Source organism: Artibeus jamaicensis, unplaced genomic scaffold, assembly GCF_021234435.1.
Source record: "Artibeus jamaicensis isolate MK-2021 breed Jamaican fruit bat unplaced genomic scaffold, CSHL_Jam_final contig_464, whole genome shotgun sequence".
NCBI classification, from domain to species: domain Eukaryota; kingdom Metazoa; phylum Chordata; class Mammalia; order Chiroptera; family Phyllostomidae; genus Artibeus; species Artibeus jamaicensis.
In genome coordinates this window covers 20,848,607-20,864,945 of record NW_026521842.1, presented here as the reverse complement: position 1 = coordinate 20,864,945, position 16,339 = coordinate 20,848,607, and the positions used below count along the sequence as shown (strand labels likewise).

At 48.7% G+C, this 16,339-nt stretch overlaps 1 protein-coding gene across 2 annotated transcripts in view; it reads right to left on the bottom strand.

Annotated features, from left to right (window-relative positions):
* Positions 1-16,339, bottom strand: part of CDH11 (cadherin 11) — a 133,238-nt gene that overhangs the window by 20,540 nt on the left and 96,359 nt on the right. For both annotated transcript variants that reach the window (XM_037162697.2, XM_037162698.2), the window contains 4 exons: positions 14,427-14,546; positions 12,048-12,215; positions 8,650-8,837; positions 2,858-3,111 (listed from right to left, as the gene is read on the bottom strand). In XM_037162697.2, coding sequence (XP_037018592.2) covers positions 2,858-3,111; positions 8,650-8,837; positions 12,048-12,215; positions 14,427-14,546 — 730 coding nt within the window. The remainder of the gene's footprint in view (positions 1-2,857; positions 3,112-8,649; positions 8,838-12,047; positions 12,216-14,426; positions 14,547-16,339) is intronic.

Here is a 16,339-nt window from a genome sequence, read left to right as displayed (position 1 = left end):
TGCAGGAAAGAGGGACCGGGTGTGGCAAAGCAGCACCTCACAGCACGCGCAGATCGTGAGCTCGCTCAGGCTGTCTGACTTCGCAACTCCTGTGGGAGTGGAATGCCCAGTCCCTTCCCCAGGGGGGACTGGAGATAAACCATGACACGTCTCATAAACCTCAGTGGAGAGCCAGCCTCGGAGCCCTCAACAGATAACCCCGAGTGAAATGGCAGCAAAGCTAATAGGAAACCTGTCCTCAAGTCCCCAGGAAGTTTACTATCTAGTTAACATGACACAACACACTCACAGGAAGAAATATGACAATTCAAAACATTATTCTATAGAAGTGAATTGGTCTTGTACAGTCTTAGGGATAAATTCATGTTCTTTGAATCTCAGCATATTTATCGCTTTTAACTGGAATATGAATAGTACCTAACTTGTGGGTTCTTTGGGAGAATCACATGACATCAGAGATGTTTAAAATACACAACCTAGTGCCTCCCACGTGGCCAGTGGTCCAGCCTCCACGCCGTTGTCACTGCTGCTGTGACACGCTGTGGCTAGACCAGCGTGGGGGCTCTCGGGCCGGTCCACAGAGTGTGGCCTTCGTCCCACAGCCAGTGAAAATCACGGAAGGCTTTTGATCAGAGGAGCAAGTAAACAGAATCATGTTATCAGGCAGAGGAATAAGGGGGGGCGGGGCAAGACAGCCTGAGCAAGAAAGCGTAGAGGAAGGGACAGAGGACACCTAAGGATCTGACCCAGTGTCTAATGAATGAGGTGAGAAGCGCGTTAGATGCAGGCGTGACAGAGGCAAGCCGATGCACTGGAGAGAGAACCAAGAGGACTCGGGTGGTATTTGAGATCTGGCGGAGGCTGAGTCACAAAGAGTGTCTAGGCTGAGTGTCGGAGGGAGGGAGACCCACGACCAAGTCGACTCAGCAGGAAGGAGAGGCCGAAATTGTACAAGGCGCATCTCGCCACGCTGAGGGAGCAGAGTCCCCTCTGTGCCTGGGTTCAGAGTCAGAGGAGGAGCCGGGCTTTTCTGTAGCTTCATCACAGTCAGTGCAAGCTCCAAGTTCTGTTTTGAACGAGTGAGTGAGCCGGCACAGAAAGAAGACAGTGCACACAGCACAGCACAGAGTAAGTACGGAGTTCCGTCAGGGAGAAGACCAGCCCGGAGCCAGAGAGGGACTCGGGGCACAGATGCAGTGCAGTGATGCCTGGGGCAGGTCTCCATAGGTCAGTGGTCAGCGACAGGGGTCAAAGTCAAAAGGCTGTGTGTGCCTCAGTGAGGGACAGGGACCAGTGACTAGTGACGACGCCAGGGGCGTGCAGTCTGAGACGTGTGACATTCACATTTTGGGAAGGCAGCGGTGAATGGAAGTTGTCGGATGTTACAGAGTCGGGGGGGGGGGGGGAAGATACACAAATGTTCATGCAGCTGAGAGTTTAGGCGACACTATAAGGTCTTGCCCGTATGTCCAAGAACACCAGCTCCTTTAGAGGTGAAGATAAGCAATTAGGAGAGCAGGCAGTGAGGACAGGAGACCCAGTGAACAAAGAGACCTCATGGGTGAAGGACAACACACAATCTGGGGTGTCATGGTGATGTGCGGTGGTGAGGTGGGAGGTATGTGCTATGGGAGGTATTTAAGTGCTATGTAAGCCAGGTAGAAAGAAAGGGGGACAGAGAACTGGGAGGAAGGACGTGTAAAGGTCAGGAACTAGGGGGGACAACCCGTCTACTTCAGAGGACAGGAGGTAGCCCGGTCTCACTGCATCTGAGAAGGGCGGGGAAGTCTGAGATGGGTGGGGCTGGAGCAACGGCCTCAGGCTAAGAGTGCTGAGATTGTCTTAAAGGGAGGGGGCAGATTATTTTGTTGCCGTTTAACTGAGTAGGAGGCGATGCTTGGCTGTTTTAAACCGACCACTTGGGACTAGACCAGTTGAAACTATGGGATTGACATCAGATCAGTTGGGGGGAGACTGGAGGCAGGGGACACCAGGAGGAGGCGGAGAAAGGAACCCGGCAAGAAGGGACTCAGGGACGCGGCCTTGGAAAGAGCCACATCTGCTAGAATGCAGTCCAGGACAGGTTTTAGCCACTGGAAGTTCCTGTCCTGTCCGTGTCGTGAATCTGTAACTCAGGCCTCCTCAGCTGCTTCATCATCAGCCTCATGGCTCATTAACTCAGGTTGGGACGGGGCTTGGGGGAGGCTGTGTCCTAAATCAACTTTCTGGCTTGCTCTTTTAAGCCTCAAAAAATGTTCCTAATAAACAAAGCAGCACACTGTATTTGCCTGGCACTTCATTACCCCTTCCAACCGCTCAGCAGCAGCTACACACACAACTTGCTTTTTAGCTTCCTGCTCCTTGGCCAGGTCCTTCTAGGGAAGTCACCCTGCTGTACAGCACCCAGATCTCCTCTCCCTTTAAGGAGAACAATTTCCATGAAAAAAAAAATGCAGTGAAGGAGATAAATTAGACTGTGTGTCTGCACACCCAGTAGAGTAACCACAGCACAGGAAGGTGTTCGATGAGTTATAATTACTGTACTTATTTTACAATTAGTATCTACACCTCGCCACAGTTCCCTGCAGAACGCAGGCCCAGCAAAGGGTCACCTGGCTGGGAAATCTGCCCTGGGGAGACAGTATGTAGCTTCAACAAGCCTGTCCAAAAAGTGAGCAGCAGAGGTGAGGCGTACTTGAGTCTTCTAAATCTTAACCTTGTTTACACTGCATTCGACCTGATTACCGTGGGCCCCTTTGACCCTGAAGGACGTGGTTTCTGGTGTCTGCAAGGCCTCCCCCAAACCTCCTGCCTCTATGATTCCTCAGCCAGCCTTTTAACATAAATCTCCTGGTACCTTATCGGGCTGTTGGCAGCATCAGGGTCTTTGGCGTGGACTCTCCCAACCACGGTGCCAGCGGCTGCGTTTTCTTGCACTTCATGGATGTAACTCGGGGCCAAGAACATGGGGGGCTCGTCAGCATCTTCTATTGCGATCTTGACCGTCACAGTGTCCTTGAAAGGCCCGTTGTTGATGAACTTGGGGTCGATGTGCACGTTGGCGGCCTCTACCTTCAAGCTGTATGCTCTTTTGGTTTCAAAATCTACGGGCTGACAAGAAGGAAGAGAAGATTGACAGGCAATTCCTTGAAAGAAAAATGAAAGAGAAAGACCCGTTTCACAGGGCAGAGTGTGTAGTTGCTCAAAGCGAGAAAATCAGTGTCTATTCAATATCGAATTACCTGAGCCATTTGGTCAGAAAATCAGACAAACCAATTGTTGACACCTGGAATATGCTTACTGGGTGATTCTAGGAGCACGACAGACCCAGAAGGACCTCAAGACCTAAAGTGGACCTCACTGTGTATACCCCCACTAAGGCTGGCTGCCCAGAGCCCCCCAAAATCTACCAAGGAGGAGAAGGAATTACAATACTACAAAAATAAGTGTCATAGACTGTTCTGTGAAGTACTGAATTACCTTAGTAAGAAGAGTAGCGCCTGAATTTCAGCCAGAGGTGTCTTATCAGATGACTGCTCCCCTCCACACATACACACACCTGGCTTCCTCATCTGATAGCCTCATTTTCACAGTTTCTGACCGTGTAGCCTTTTCCCACGTCTGGAACCCTGATCAGCAGTGGCCTGCTAAGATGTCTTAAGGTGGTCCGTGGGTAATTTTGGTGGGTGTGTTTGTTGGGTCACATCCGCTTACTCATTGGCACCATTATTCCTTCTCCAATTCTTCCACTTCTGAACACATCAAGAATATCTGTGTGGTGCTGATTTTTAACCTGTCTGTTCTGCTTCTTAACCTCCCCTCTCAGAGGCTGTGCTGTAGCTCGCTGGTCAGATTAGAATGATGTTCTTTTGTTCTGATTGTGTTCGTTTTTAGGATACGCTCTATTTATGGCAAGTGATAGGGAAATAAGAATAATGCCTCCTTGTTGTAAGAATATATAATATGTAAACAAAAGTCCACTTAAAGAAAAACAGGCATAAACTATATAGATTTTACACAGATATGAAAACAATGGGAAGCAGCTTTTGAATGGTTGCAGTTCCTGGGACGGCAAATGCCCCTAATTCTGAACTAGAGGAGAATCAGTGGGTAGAGAGTGCAGAGTAAAATTGTGGCAGACAAACCAGTCCTTGTGCCCAGGAAACAGAACTTTCACATTAGCACTCTGGATGATACACAATTACCAGATGTTTGGAAAGACCCGGTCTTCCAAGGCACGCGTCTGCCCACCACGCTGTACCCGTCTGCCTGGCAAGTGCTTGGTTCGAACCTTGGATGCCACCCTAGGGTTGAGTCTTGCTCTAACTCTGCAAAGGCAGGGCGATCCCAGCTTCAGGAAGGTTAAACCCACTCAACACCTTTGACAGGTTCTCCATCATCTTCCAACCCTCATGTTCCCCAGAGTCGGGGAACACTCCCGGTTTCTGAAGCAGAGTCTGCCCCCAGAGGCTCCCCCCTTCCAGAACTCAGCAGCCGTTTCATCCTTTGCTGTGTTACGAAGCAGCAGAAAGGGGTGATATTTATAGGCTGGAGGTAGGAGATTGTTAAGTGTCTCAAAAATCTTTGATTATTAGATAAAGTTAAAAACTGAAACTGGGCCACGGTCGTTCCGAGACCTGGTGAGCGGAGCATCTCTAACTCCAGGTAATCTGCATCTCCCTCCAGCGCAGCCTTCTCTGACCTTGGCCTGTGCCCAGAGCCACGATCCCAGTGCAGAGCCCCGTTGATACCAACGCCAATGCAGTGCCTGTCACATCCCAAGCAAAAGGCCCCAGATCTTTGCCAATATTTGTCTGAAATGCCCTTTCCTACTTTGGGGAGGTTTTACTAAATTCTCTGGTGGCTACTCAAGCCTTGCCACCTTGGAAAGCCCTCCTCAACTCCCCCCCGACAATCTGTGGTCCATCAGCTGCCCCTCATCTCCCACCCCGGGAGGTGGGGGGCATCCCAAAGAACTCCCCCGAGTCTCGTTGGTTCTCGCTGACCTTTGCCTCCCCGACGCCCAGGAATGCCTGTTCCAAGTGACCATGCTGACCCCGTGGGAAGCAGGGCAGATGGGTAGCATTTAAACGTGCACCTAAAACACATTCCCTACCTCCTTCCAAAAAAAGATTGCAGGTCATCTCCCCTGTGGACACTTCCAGCCCCGTTATGAGTAGCTGAAATAAAAACTAAATCAGGCAACACAACATAAGCCATAACAAGCCCCCTTGGTAACTAATCCCACCTATGGAAAAGTCTCGCCGAGGGACGAATTCAGAACAATACCAAAACAAACAATATTCTAAAATGCATGATGTTTGTTGGGTACGGTAGAGGGCTATCTCTAATCAGGGAAATGTACATGCGAAACACCAAATCCAGCTGTGAGATTTTATTAAGGAAATAATGGTCCGTCAACAGGACGGGGTGTTATGTAGTCATTAAAAATGATTATGCATATTATGTAACAGCATGTAAGATGTTTATGACGTGACATTAAGCTAACAAATCAGATCACCCCGTGACAGCAGCTGTGCTGAATGCGATGTGCCCACATCCGTATCATGTGGGCAAGGAAGGGAAAGAAATAATTAGACATGAAAATGACTTTATTAAACCAGAGAATATTTACTGTTTCACAAGGAGTGTATTGGGCTGGAAGTAAATGACTCAGAAATGACACCGGATGTCTCTACAAAAAGTAAGAGACTCGATCAAGGGTGTTTGCGCTGAACAGGCTGGATCTCCCTCCAGGAGTCGACCGAGCCGGAGATGACGTTTCATCCTTATTGTTCTCTGGTTCTTCTTCGGCCGACCACACAGAGGTGGTCTGACTATCTAGGGGGCAGCTCCCTCTGTCTCTCTCATGCACCACCATACACCCGACACTCCCGGGGTGTCACCCAGAGTCACCACTCAAATACCGGTGGCTTCCTCAGCTCTTCAATAGACGAAAGGCTCTTCCTCCCCCATCTCTCCTGAATTCTTCATCCTCCCCTCTTCTTCCCTCTTCAGTTCTTTGTGGTTTCTTCCTTGAATTCCAACAACACTTTTGCAACTGGTCTCACTGCATCCACGTCAAAACCCTGAAGACTGAATGTACCCAAGTTTCTTAAAGCTGTCCCGTGTCCAGTGATACCTGATTCCAAGGAGTCCTCTGGAGCAATTTTCTTCTGCCCTTGCTCTCCTGGTCTGTCTGGTAAATGCCCACCCACCTATGGAGACCCGAGAACAGTCCATGTAAGAAGTCACTCAGGCCCCTATTCCTAGATCCCAACACACATTATTATAGTTGGTTCTCAGCCGGGGAGTGATTTCACACTAACTCATCTCGGCTGTAATTAGCAATGTGTCAAGCTATGTTTTATCGTCACAGTTGCTGGGGCAGGGTGGGCCGTGTGTAACCGGCATCTACCGAGGAGCGAGCGGGCCACCCGCTGCACATCGTCCAATGCACAGAGCAGCCCCCTGCGGGAAAAAACGGTCCGGCCTGAAGTGTCGTTGGCGCCGGGGCTGAGAAAACTGCTCTGCTCAATTGTCATCTCATTGCGCTGTCCTGTTAAATTGCGGTCTCTCAGTGGCCAGGACTCTCTTCAACTGTCGATGTCCAGCTTCTCGTGATGAGTTTGCCTGACAAATAATTACTCAATAACTCTTGGTAGAAAAAAATGGGTTAATAAATAAGGGAGTGAAAAAAACTACACTAAAGACTATTTTTAAAGGGCACACATATTTCCACTACTTCCCCAGGCCCTGTTACATTATTAAATCATATGTAATGACCCCCACAAGGACCCATCTTTTTATTCTGTTAAAGTCACCTCTCAGTTTTTTTTTCTAATGGACATTTGGAACTTTGTGCTATAAGTTTAAGAAGTGAGATAACATCTCACTCCGTTTTAAACCAAAACAGCAGTCCTTTAGCTCGAAATAAACACACCGAATTGGGGAGAAATGTGCAAATTAATCTTATCCAGAGAGCTCATTTGCCAAGTGTGAGTCCCACGGGGTGATTTAAATATTTCAGGGCTTCAGAGACACAGTGTGTGTTTATGCCCTCAATACCTGAAAACAGGTGACAACCTTAGCATGACCAGCCGCCCAATGATGTGAACAGCAAGGATGGGAGGCAGGAGTCGCTGCTGTCAAAGCTCATGCGTCCGTGCTGAGCACGAAGGACAGTGATATTCATGAGGCTGCCACGCTGACAGACAGCTCTCTACACACAGTTCACACAGCGACCTTTCGGAAGGAGAAGCCCGGCCACTGTGGCTGGTGTTTGGGGTTCCGTGACCACACCACGCATGGTCACTGCTGTTGACTTTCCCAAGTGTCCGGAGCTCACCCCGATTCCATGTCCTTTTACAGCACAGTCACCCCTCTCTTCTCTCTGTTCGGTGTCCTGTCATATTTCTCCCAAACCCAACAATGCCTTCAAGTGTCAGGACAGGTCGGCTTCCTAGAGCACGTCTCTCCCTGCCCACCTGTTATGGAAAGATTCCCCCCACCCCACCCCTGCTTTCTCCCCAGCGAATGGCCTCTATTGATTCTTCAAATTAATTTTTTAGCGGTGTTGCAGTCCTATCTTTTCCATCACACGGATGAGCTTAATATTCATGCTACAAAACCAAGTTGAAAATGAATGCTTGATTAAAACCAAGGTAATCCCATCATCCAATTCAGATTTAATGCTCCATACGCTTTGATGATGGAGAGATGTTGATTTCTCAAGTGGTAAGGCAGGGGGCGGGAGGGGCGGTCGTTTTAGAATGCACCGTGGCTCTTTCTTCACTTCAGCGCGTTCCATCTGGCGCCCCGTTTCGAGCCCTTTCTGGCCTAGCGTTTCTCCGAAGTCTTGAGGGGGAGGTTGTTCTGGAATGCTCTACATCTGGGTCCCCTGCCTATGAATTGCTAGCTGCATGCCCATGACAGGGGCAATATATTTAATCTGTCTGAGCCCCACTCTCCTCCTAATTACATCGGGTCTCACTGTCCACAGGGATCACACCATCTTCCTTTTATGCTTTTTTGTGAAAGTAAGCAAGAGAATATTTGGAAGAGGCTCAGGCTTTCTCTGGCCAACATTTAGTATTGGGAAAGTGTTAGACTTTAGAAACAAAGCAAGGAAAAGAACCCAATAAACTCCCCATTGCAGTGGATTAATCCAAAGGACACAGTGTCAGTGACAGTTTAGCTGATGATAGGAGAGGGACCATTATTGCTGTTTCTTGGGTTCAATTTTGAGAGACAATCAAGGCGACGCAGTAGAACTGATGTTGGAGACAGGAAGAGATCTGAGCAGCCCGTGGTAATGGACTAGCCTGGCCTAGGCACAGGGGGATTTCTATGCCTGCACAGGGCCACTTCTCCAAAATCTAGATTTATCCAGCTGTCTGTCCGGCCATGGCAAATCTGCACCAAGAACTAACTAGCAGCCTCGGGCAGGCTTCACGAGTCTCTTTTGCTAGCTGCCCTTCTGGAACACCGTCCTGCTGTTTCCCCAGAGCTCCGAGCTCAACTGCGAGATGGGTCAGCCCCCAGATGCCCACATTTGTATGTGTGGACATTTGGTTCCCTGCTCCTTGCAGGGCTGCCCGCCAGAGCAGGCCACACCACTGATGCCTCTGATTCCGCAGCCTAACTCACCTTTCTCAGCTTCACCACGCCCTCCTGTGTTTCATAGTCCGTGGTGATTTCAAACAGTTCCATGCCGTCCCCATCCACGATGTTGTACGTGACCAGGCCGTTTTCTCCAATGTCCGGGTCTTTCGCCTTCACTCTTCCCACTTCCTCCCCGGGGACAGCTGCTTCTGATATAGACATCTGGTACACGCCTAAAAGAAGAAGACATCTATTTTTATTTCCCTCTTTATTTGTCAGCTGTGAGGCTGTCGATTCCATTGTATCCCAAGAAATTTCTCAAAGGGTTTGAAAGTGAACTTTCTATTGATTGAAAACAGGAAAAGAAGTGGATGGATGGGAGGAGGATCCCGCATGGCAGGCTTGTCAAAGAAGTGTGTTCTACCAAAGAATGATGAAACAGTACCGGGGTCCGAGGTGATGTGGCAGGGTCACCCGCCCCAGGTGAGGGAGGAAAACAGCGCTCGGCTGCATTTCCCATCAGCAAGTGATGGAGGGCAGCATCGTCTCTACCCATTCAGACAGCCAAGACTCCCCTTCATGTCTTTGGGATGGTCCAGGAGAATGGCACAGCCAGATTCCCGGGGGGAGGGGACAAAAAAACCCCAAACCCTTCTGTTTAAAAGCCTGCCGCAATGCCATATTTATTTTAAAATCCAATGCACATTTTATCTTTCAAGCTCACGACCCTTCCAACTCTAGCTCTACACCTGACTGTCCTCTTACCTCCCCTCCTTCGCCGTTTGATCAAACACTAGCTCACCTGGGGAGCTTCCCCACAGTGTGACCCTCTCCGGCATCTGCATTTGATAGTTTATTGGGAACTTAATGTGTGCAGTCACTGTCCTCGTCCCCGGAGACTCGGCAGTAAATGAAATTGTCCAGATCGCTCCCTGAAAACATGACGTGCGTACACACTCTGATGTCACTGCTAGTGATAGGAGAAAGAACATGCTAGGATAAGGGGCAGACGGTGGTGTGAATGTGTGTGTGTGTGTGTGTGTGTGTGTGTGAGACTGTGTGTGTCTGTGCGTGCGACCGTGTACACTTGCGTTCCGTAAGTGTGGGTGAGAAGGAGGAAGCCGGAGAGAGAGAGAGAGAGTGATTCTGGCGAGGGTGGGCCGGGAAGACATCCCTCAGACAGAGGCACCTGAACTCTCCACAAGGGCCTGAGAAAAACAGGGAACAGCAAATGGCAGAGACCCTGGGGTGGGAACACACTGAGCACACAGAGTAGCAAGAAGACAGGTGACTGGAGCCTTCGGTGAAGAGATAAGGGTATGGAGGTAGATGGGGGTCCAACTGTGTTAATAAAAAGTGGGGCGCATTGTAGGAGATGTCCTACAAGTGTTCAAACATGGTGGGAAGCTGCTGGAAGGTTTTCAGTAGGGAAGTGAGGCAGGAGATGAGCTCACTGGCATTTCCACATTTGAAAAAACGTTCTACATGAAACAGTATGGAGAAGCAAGGGTTGGAAGCTGAATGGTCTGGGCAAGTATCTCGACCTCTGTAACTGCTAGTTTCCCCTCACATTGATTTTTTCAGTCCCAGGACCCTGTCTGTACTTAGGTACTTCATTTACCTTTGAATACGTTCAGTACTGATCCATATTCAAACTCATCAAGCCACGCCCTCCATGTTCAAGGACAAAGGGGAAGCGGTAGTCTGTAGATAATTACCAGCTTACACACAAGAAGGTTTAGAAACCCCTGCTGTGAGCTGATTTTCTCTGAATCTCATTGGCATTCATGGCTATGAACCAGGGGACTGCACAGTCTCAAGGAGGCTTTCCTACGCGATGAGATGGGAGCAAGGGCCATAAGGGCCGCTTGCTCACAGTCCTGCTTGTCCTGTCCTTCTAGCTTGCCAGACCGGCACAGTGCGGATAATGGAGCTTGTGGCTTTGAGAGTGCTACGTGGGCACTGAGCTTACTGCAGATGCTCAACCAGTAAGACTTGTCTGGTCGGGCAAAGCAGTCTTTCCCCATCTCTTTGGGGATTCCAGGACAAGTGGTGCCTGTAATCCTCCATCTCACGGTCTCCCTTGCCTAGAGGGTTGTCTTCGAAGGCAACCATGGCGCCTTTGTGGGGCCATATTTGGTTGCCTTCGTTGCTTGCTCATTCGTGAGTGATGTCACCTTTCTGGAGATAAACTCCCAGGCCCTCCCGGCTGCCCTCCGAACCTGTGCAGGAGACAGGTACTGGCAGCACTGGCATCGGTGTGACCACACCGTACCTCCGTCTATACCTCGCCACACGGAAATGGCTTTGTGTTCAAATGCTGGCTTTGCTGTGTCCTTTGGGCAACTTCTGAACCTTGCGTGGAACCCAGTTTTACCTGTCAAATGCCAGCTCTTATTCATTAATGATGGTGATCGTAGTTACAGTTATTAATAACAACCTATCCAAATCTTTTTTTCTTTCCCTCAGCAAGCCCATACATTTTGTAGAAGGATGGACCGTAATCCCTCAATTAGATACTAATCATGGCTAACATCTGTTGACAACTTATGCCAGGTATCCCTGTAAGATTTAATATTAGCTCTTTTAGTTCCAACAACATCCTATTAGTTAGGTCTTAGGAAAGACTGTTTTCTCCCAAAATGGCTGAAACAACATTTCCCATTCCACATGCTTTTCCTGTAATTTGACTTTGCCCATCCTACTATTGAAAGGCAGGGTTCTAGGAGAACCTGCTTAAATTCGGGCGGTCTGAACACTACGGTGAGAGCAATGCAGTGGGTCACAGCAGGCAGCACGGTTTCGGCCTTGGTGTCCCCAGGGTCTCCCTTTCAGAACCTACCCGAGCCACTCCGTAGAGAGGCCCCAGTGGGGAGGAACTGACAGCCACCACCATCCCACCAGCCACATGCATGGCAAGCAGATCCTCCAGGCCCAGCAAACTGTCCCCTTTGGATGCTACGGAAACAGAAACAGACCAACCCCCATAAGTTTCGCCCCCATTTCAGACTCACGAGAAAAATACACTCTCACTGGTTTAAGCCACAAAGGTTCTGGGTGGCCTGCTGTAGAGCAATGGATGACTGATCCAGGTCCTGGTACACCCAGGTCAGAAAGGGGAATGCTGTGTCCGGGACAGGTCCATTCACGGCTGGAGCACATCACTAGCATCTGGTACGATACCTAGCAGAACAGATTTTCTGTGTCCGCTGTGGGACTTTTTACATCGCCTGCTTCCGCTGCTGGGTCCATTCTGTTTAAACTTGTTTTGTTTTGTTGTGGCTGCTGCTGTCTTGTTTTTTCTTTTTTTTTTTGCAAGAATGACATAGAATCTCCATTTCCCTAGATTTTTTCTCCTTCGAAGTTGAGTAGAGCAGGGACGGACCAGAGAAGGCGCTGGCTGGGGCGCCATTGAAAAGTGAAAGCCAAGCCCACCTACTTACTCTGCGGAAACTTGGGTGGGTTATCGTTGACATCGGTCAGGGTGATCGTCACTTTGGTTGTCCCTGAGAGTCCGCCCATGTGCCCGCCCATGTCCTTGGCCTGGATCACCACGTGGTACTCCTCCTTGGCTTCCCTGTCCATGTTGGGAAGGGCCGTTCTGATGATACCTGGCCAGGGAAATAGGAAATATCACAGACACTTATTTCCAACAACAGTTTGACAAAAACACTTCCAGGCACAGGGGACATGACGGTGAATGAAATGGCACCTCCCCTCACAGAAGAGTTACTTCAACGTGATCATGATAACCCAGCAACACCTAGAGCATCATCGAGATGAACTTTCCAGCAAACTGGCCTAATTATCAACATAGCATTAAAATTTATATGTTTTATATGTTACATTTTAAATGCAGATATAATGATCCTAAATACTGAAGCATTTGAGAAACTGCTATAAAGGTGTTCTGCACATGTAAAAGTGCAGATGAGCTTCTGCACATGTAAAAGTCTATCCCTGGCCGTGACCGGTGTGGCCACGGTGGCTGGGCGTTTTCCAGCAATGTGAAGGGTTGGTGGTTTGATTCCTGGTCAGGGCACATGCCTGGGCTGTGGGCTGTCCCTGGCTGGGGTGTGTACGAGAGGCAACCGATCGATGTTTCTCTCACATTGGTGTTTCTCCCTCTCCTTTTCTCCCTTCCCTCCCCTGTCTCTGAAAAATAAATTAAATTAAATTTAGACCTGGCCAGTGTGGCTCAGTGGATTGGGGACTGGCCTGCGAACCAAAGGAATCATCAGTTCGACTCCCACTCAGGGCACATGGCTGGGTTGTGGGCCAGGTCCCCAGTAGGGGGCGTGTGGGAGGCAACCACACACTGATGTTTCTCTCCCTCTCTCCTTCTCCTCCCCTCTGTCTAAAAATAAAGAAATGAAATCTTTTAAAAAACTCATCAAAAAATTAAATTAAAAAAAAAACTCCATCCCTGCAGGCAATTCTTAGAAACATTTTTCTATGCTCCATATTAGGTTAAAAAAGCAGAAGGCATGTATTTCATGCAGTACATTAAAAAATGTTAAAATTAAAACTTAGCAGAGTGTACCAGATGGGTTAAAAATGCACACAATAACAACGGTAGATTATTTAATTTGACACGATCCCTGATTTATAGAAAAACTAGACTCCCTTAAATCTCTTGGGAACGTGTGCAAGCTTTTTCTTTCTGTGCATGTGGCCACATTTACAATGGGAATGTAAAGGCCTCGGTGGAAGCCTTAAGCCCTTATTCCCCTCTTCCCCCTGATGTTTCTCAAATACACCCTCAAACTCGCTGGGCCTCCTTTCCCTGGCTCAACAATTTGGTGGGTTCAAATTCTGAGCCCCTGAAACGAAGACGGTTGCAAGTATAGCCCCCTGCCCCGACTAGTTCTGAACATCTAAAAAGAAAGGCTCAAGCCGATGCTTTTTATGGAACCAAAGCAAGTAGCCCCATAAATTGTGATCTGAAGCCAAGTGGCTACAAATAAAGGATGACACAGGTGAGCAGAAACCATATCGAGTAAATGAGCAAAACAGCTGATCAGTAGTCTCTGTTTATATGTATACGCAGAGATGTGTTTGAGAATATTCCAACCGTAACAATAACTGTGAGTTACCTGTAAACATCTTTCAAATATAGGGGGCATGCTGTAGAAAAAGAAAGGAGTTTGGGGGGGGGTCATGTTGTGGATGAGGATTTTAGTGTCTATTTTAATCACAGGATTTTTGTGTATATTCTAATAAAAGGATCTCCGAATCAAAAAGTGATATAAATGAAGTGAAACACTTTGGTTGTTGTTATATTTGCTCATTCTCTTGGTTTGCTGTTTGTCTTCTGTTTGAAGTGAGCAGAAGCTTCGTTCTGGATGCTAAGGCCCTCTGGGCACCCCCAGCTCCCTGGTGAGACCGGGAATGTGGCGAGACAGGCAATGCGCTGCCTCCAAACGCCCTTGAGCATGAACACCCTGCCCCCCGCGCTGCACTGAGGCCTTTGGGAGCTGCCTGTTTTTAGGTTCTGTGGTCTCTGGATTTGGATCCACAGTTAAATCTTACGATAAAATTTCAATATATTAAGATAAGCTCTTATACTGAAGTTGACTTCTATGACACACTTTTAAGATAAAAGTTGCGTTCTGAGATTACGTTTATTATCGGGACACAGCGAAACGGAGACATGTGTTCTCATCGGATGTCGGGCACGTGTATAGTGCCCGGTGTTGGGACCCACCCTAGAAGGTGGCCCTTTTCACATCCGAGAGAACAGGGAATCCACGAGGTTGCGCAAGCAGGTCTCGGCCCCTTATTCCCAGCCTGTCACAGATCACGGTGACGTGTCGCGGTACCTGTCTGTGCTTCCACAGAAAAGTAGGGCTGGCCCTCGAGGATGCTGTACACCAGCTTGGCGCTGTTCCCGTAGGTGGGGTCGTCCGCGTCCGACGCTGTCACCTGGATCACTGACGTTCCTTGAAAGCGAAACAGATTCGTTAGCGACAGTTCCTCGCTTTTCACCTTCTATTCTAGTATACAGAGTTTCATCTTGAAATGAGAAACCGAGGAAAAGATTAGTTAGCACGCGTTCATGTTCCTGGGTTTGAAATGCAAACTAATCTCCCTCCCTCCCTTCCTTCCTTCCCTCTTAATTCCTATACCTTAAAAATGAACTTCATATGTTCATACATCCTGTTATGCTTGGTAGTTAAAATAATACTATGAACATTATTGCAAAAACAGTCTAAGATCCATGCAATTAAAATGTTCAACCTATCAAATAATTAAATAAAAATCTTCCCAAAGAGTATAATAAAGGATAATTAATGATGAATTATTTTTCTTGAAAAGACAAAAATACAGTCTTCCATCTGTAGCAGAGCAATAAATACATCATTTTATTGTTGCTTTGCATGGAATAAAATGGCTGCTAATACTACACTTTAATTAATTCATGGCTATAAATATCATACTGAACACTGCTCCCTCCTGGCACCACAGCTGCATCTCCCCACCTCGAGCGGTCTGGCGGTCACAGAGCACCACCCTCCTGCTGAGGTGTAAGGTGAGCGTTTGTGGGTCAGAATGGAAGGAAACCAGGGAGCTGGCGGGAGATGAGATTGTGTTTTTCTAGAAAAAACTTCTCTTCCTTGATGGCCACAAGAATCTGAGGGCAGGAAGTGCTGGGCCTCGGATGGGGGTAGAGATGCCCGCAGGACAGAACCAGCCATCCTCCGATTCCTCGGTGCCAGGCTTTGTGTGGGGTACACCCCCCAAGGGTGGCCGGGGTCCCCCACTCGGCACTGTTTTACATCCACTGCACCTGTGAGATACTGGGTATGGGACGTGTGAAGTTTTGCAACCTATTTGGAAAACTGGGTTGTTGCTGGCGTCGAGGGTCTAAGCCCCATCCGGCCAACAACCGAACCCCAGCTCTTTCTGTGGCATGTTCGGCAGAGGGACAAGGCCGCACGCGCGAGGCCGGGGCCCGTGGGCCGGCCTCTGAGAACCGTGTAACGCACAGCACGGCCAGGGATTCCCCCACCTGCTGGAAAAGCAAACCTCGCTTTCTTCCGGGTCCTCTTCTGTGATTCATTTCCCGTGCGGACAACATTCCCGAGCTCTCCCCACAGAACCAGGTACGGTTCTAGCCACTATTCCAGGTGCAGATTTATAAAGGAGAACGGGCCCTGGTTTCTGCCTTCATGGCACAGCTTGGGAAATTATTATTTTCTTATGCTTTATTTGTATCTAAAACTCCACTGAAGCCATTACAACTCTCTGAACTTTGTGTCTGTGTTATTTAACCCTCACCATGGTTTATGTTATCTTGAGTTTATAAATGGTAAAAGGAAGGGTGAGAAAGACATAAGAAACCTCCCGGGTTCACCTGGCTGGCCAGAGGCCTGACCATGGCGCGCCCCAGTCCTGTCTGACAGCAGACCACTCTCCCGGGCCTTGATGGGAAGCTGGGTGTTACTCCTTAGCATCGAGGAGCCCCCATGGGTGGACACGTGAAAATTCCCCCGGAGACTCCTTTCTGGTGACTGGCCTTTCCCCCCAGCTCAGCCGCTGATGCTGCTGCTGTCTCCTCTTTAGTAATTTAATATTTGTGCCTGCTGCTTCTTGTTTAAATGCCCAGGTGACTACTGCAAGGTCAAGGGGCTGGGCAGGGCAGAAAGGGAAGAGAAGGTGGCAAGATGTGGCTCGGGCTGACTCTTGTCAAGTGTGCGGAGGGTTTGACTTTACCTGAAGGAGAGAGAGAGAC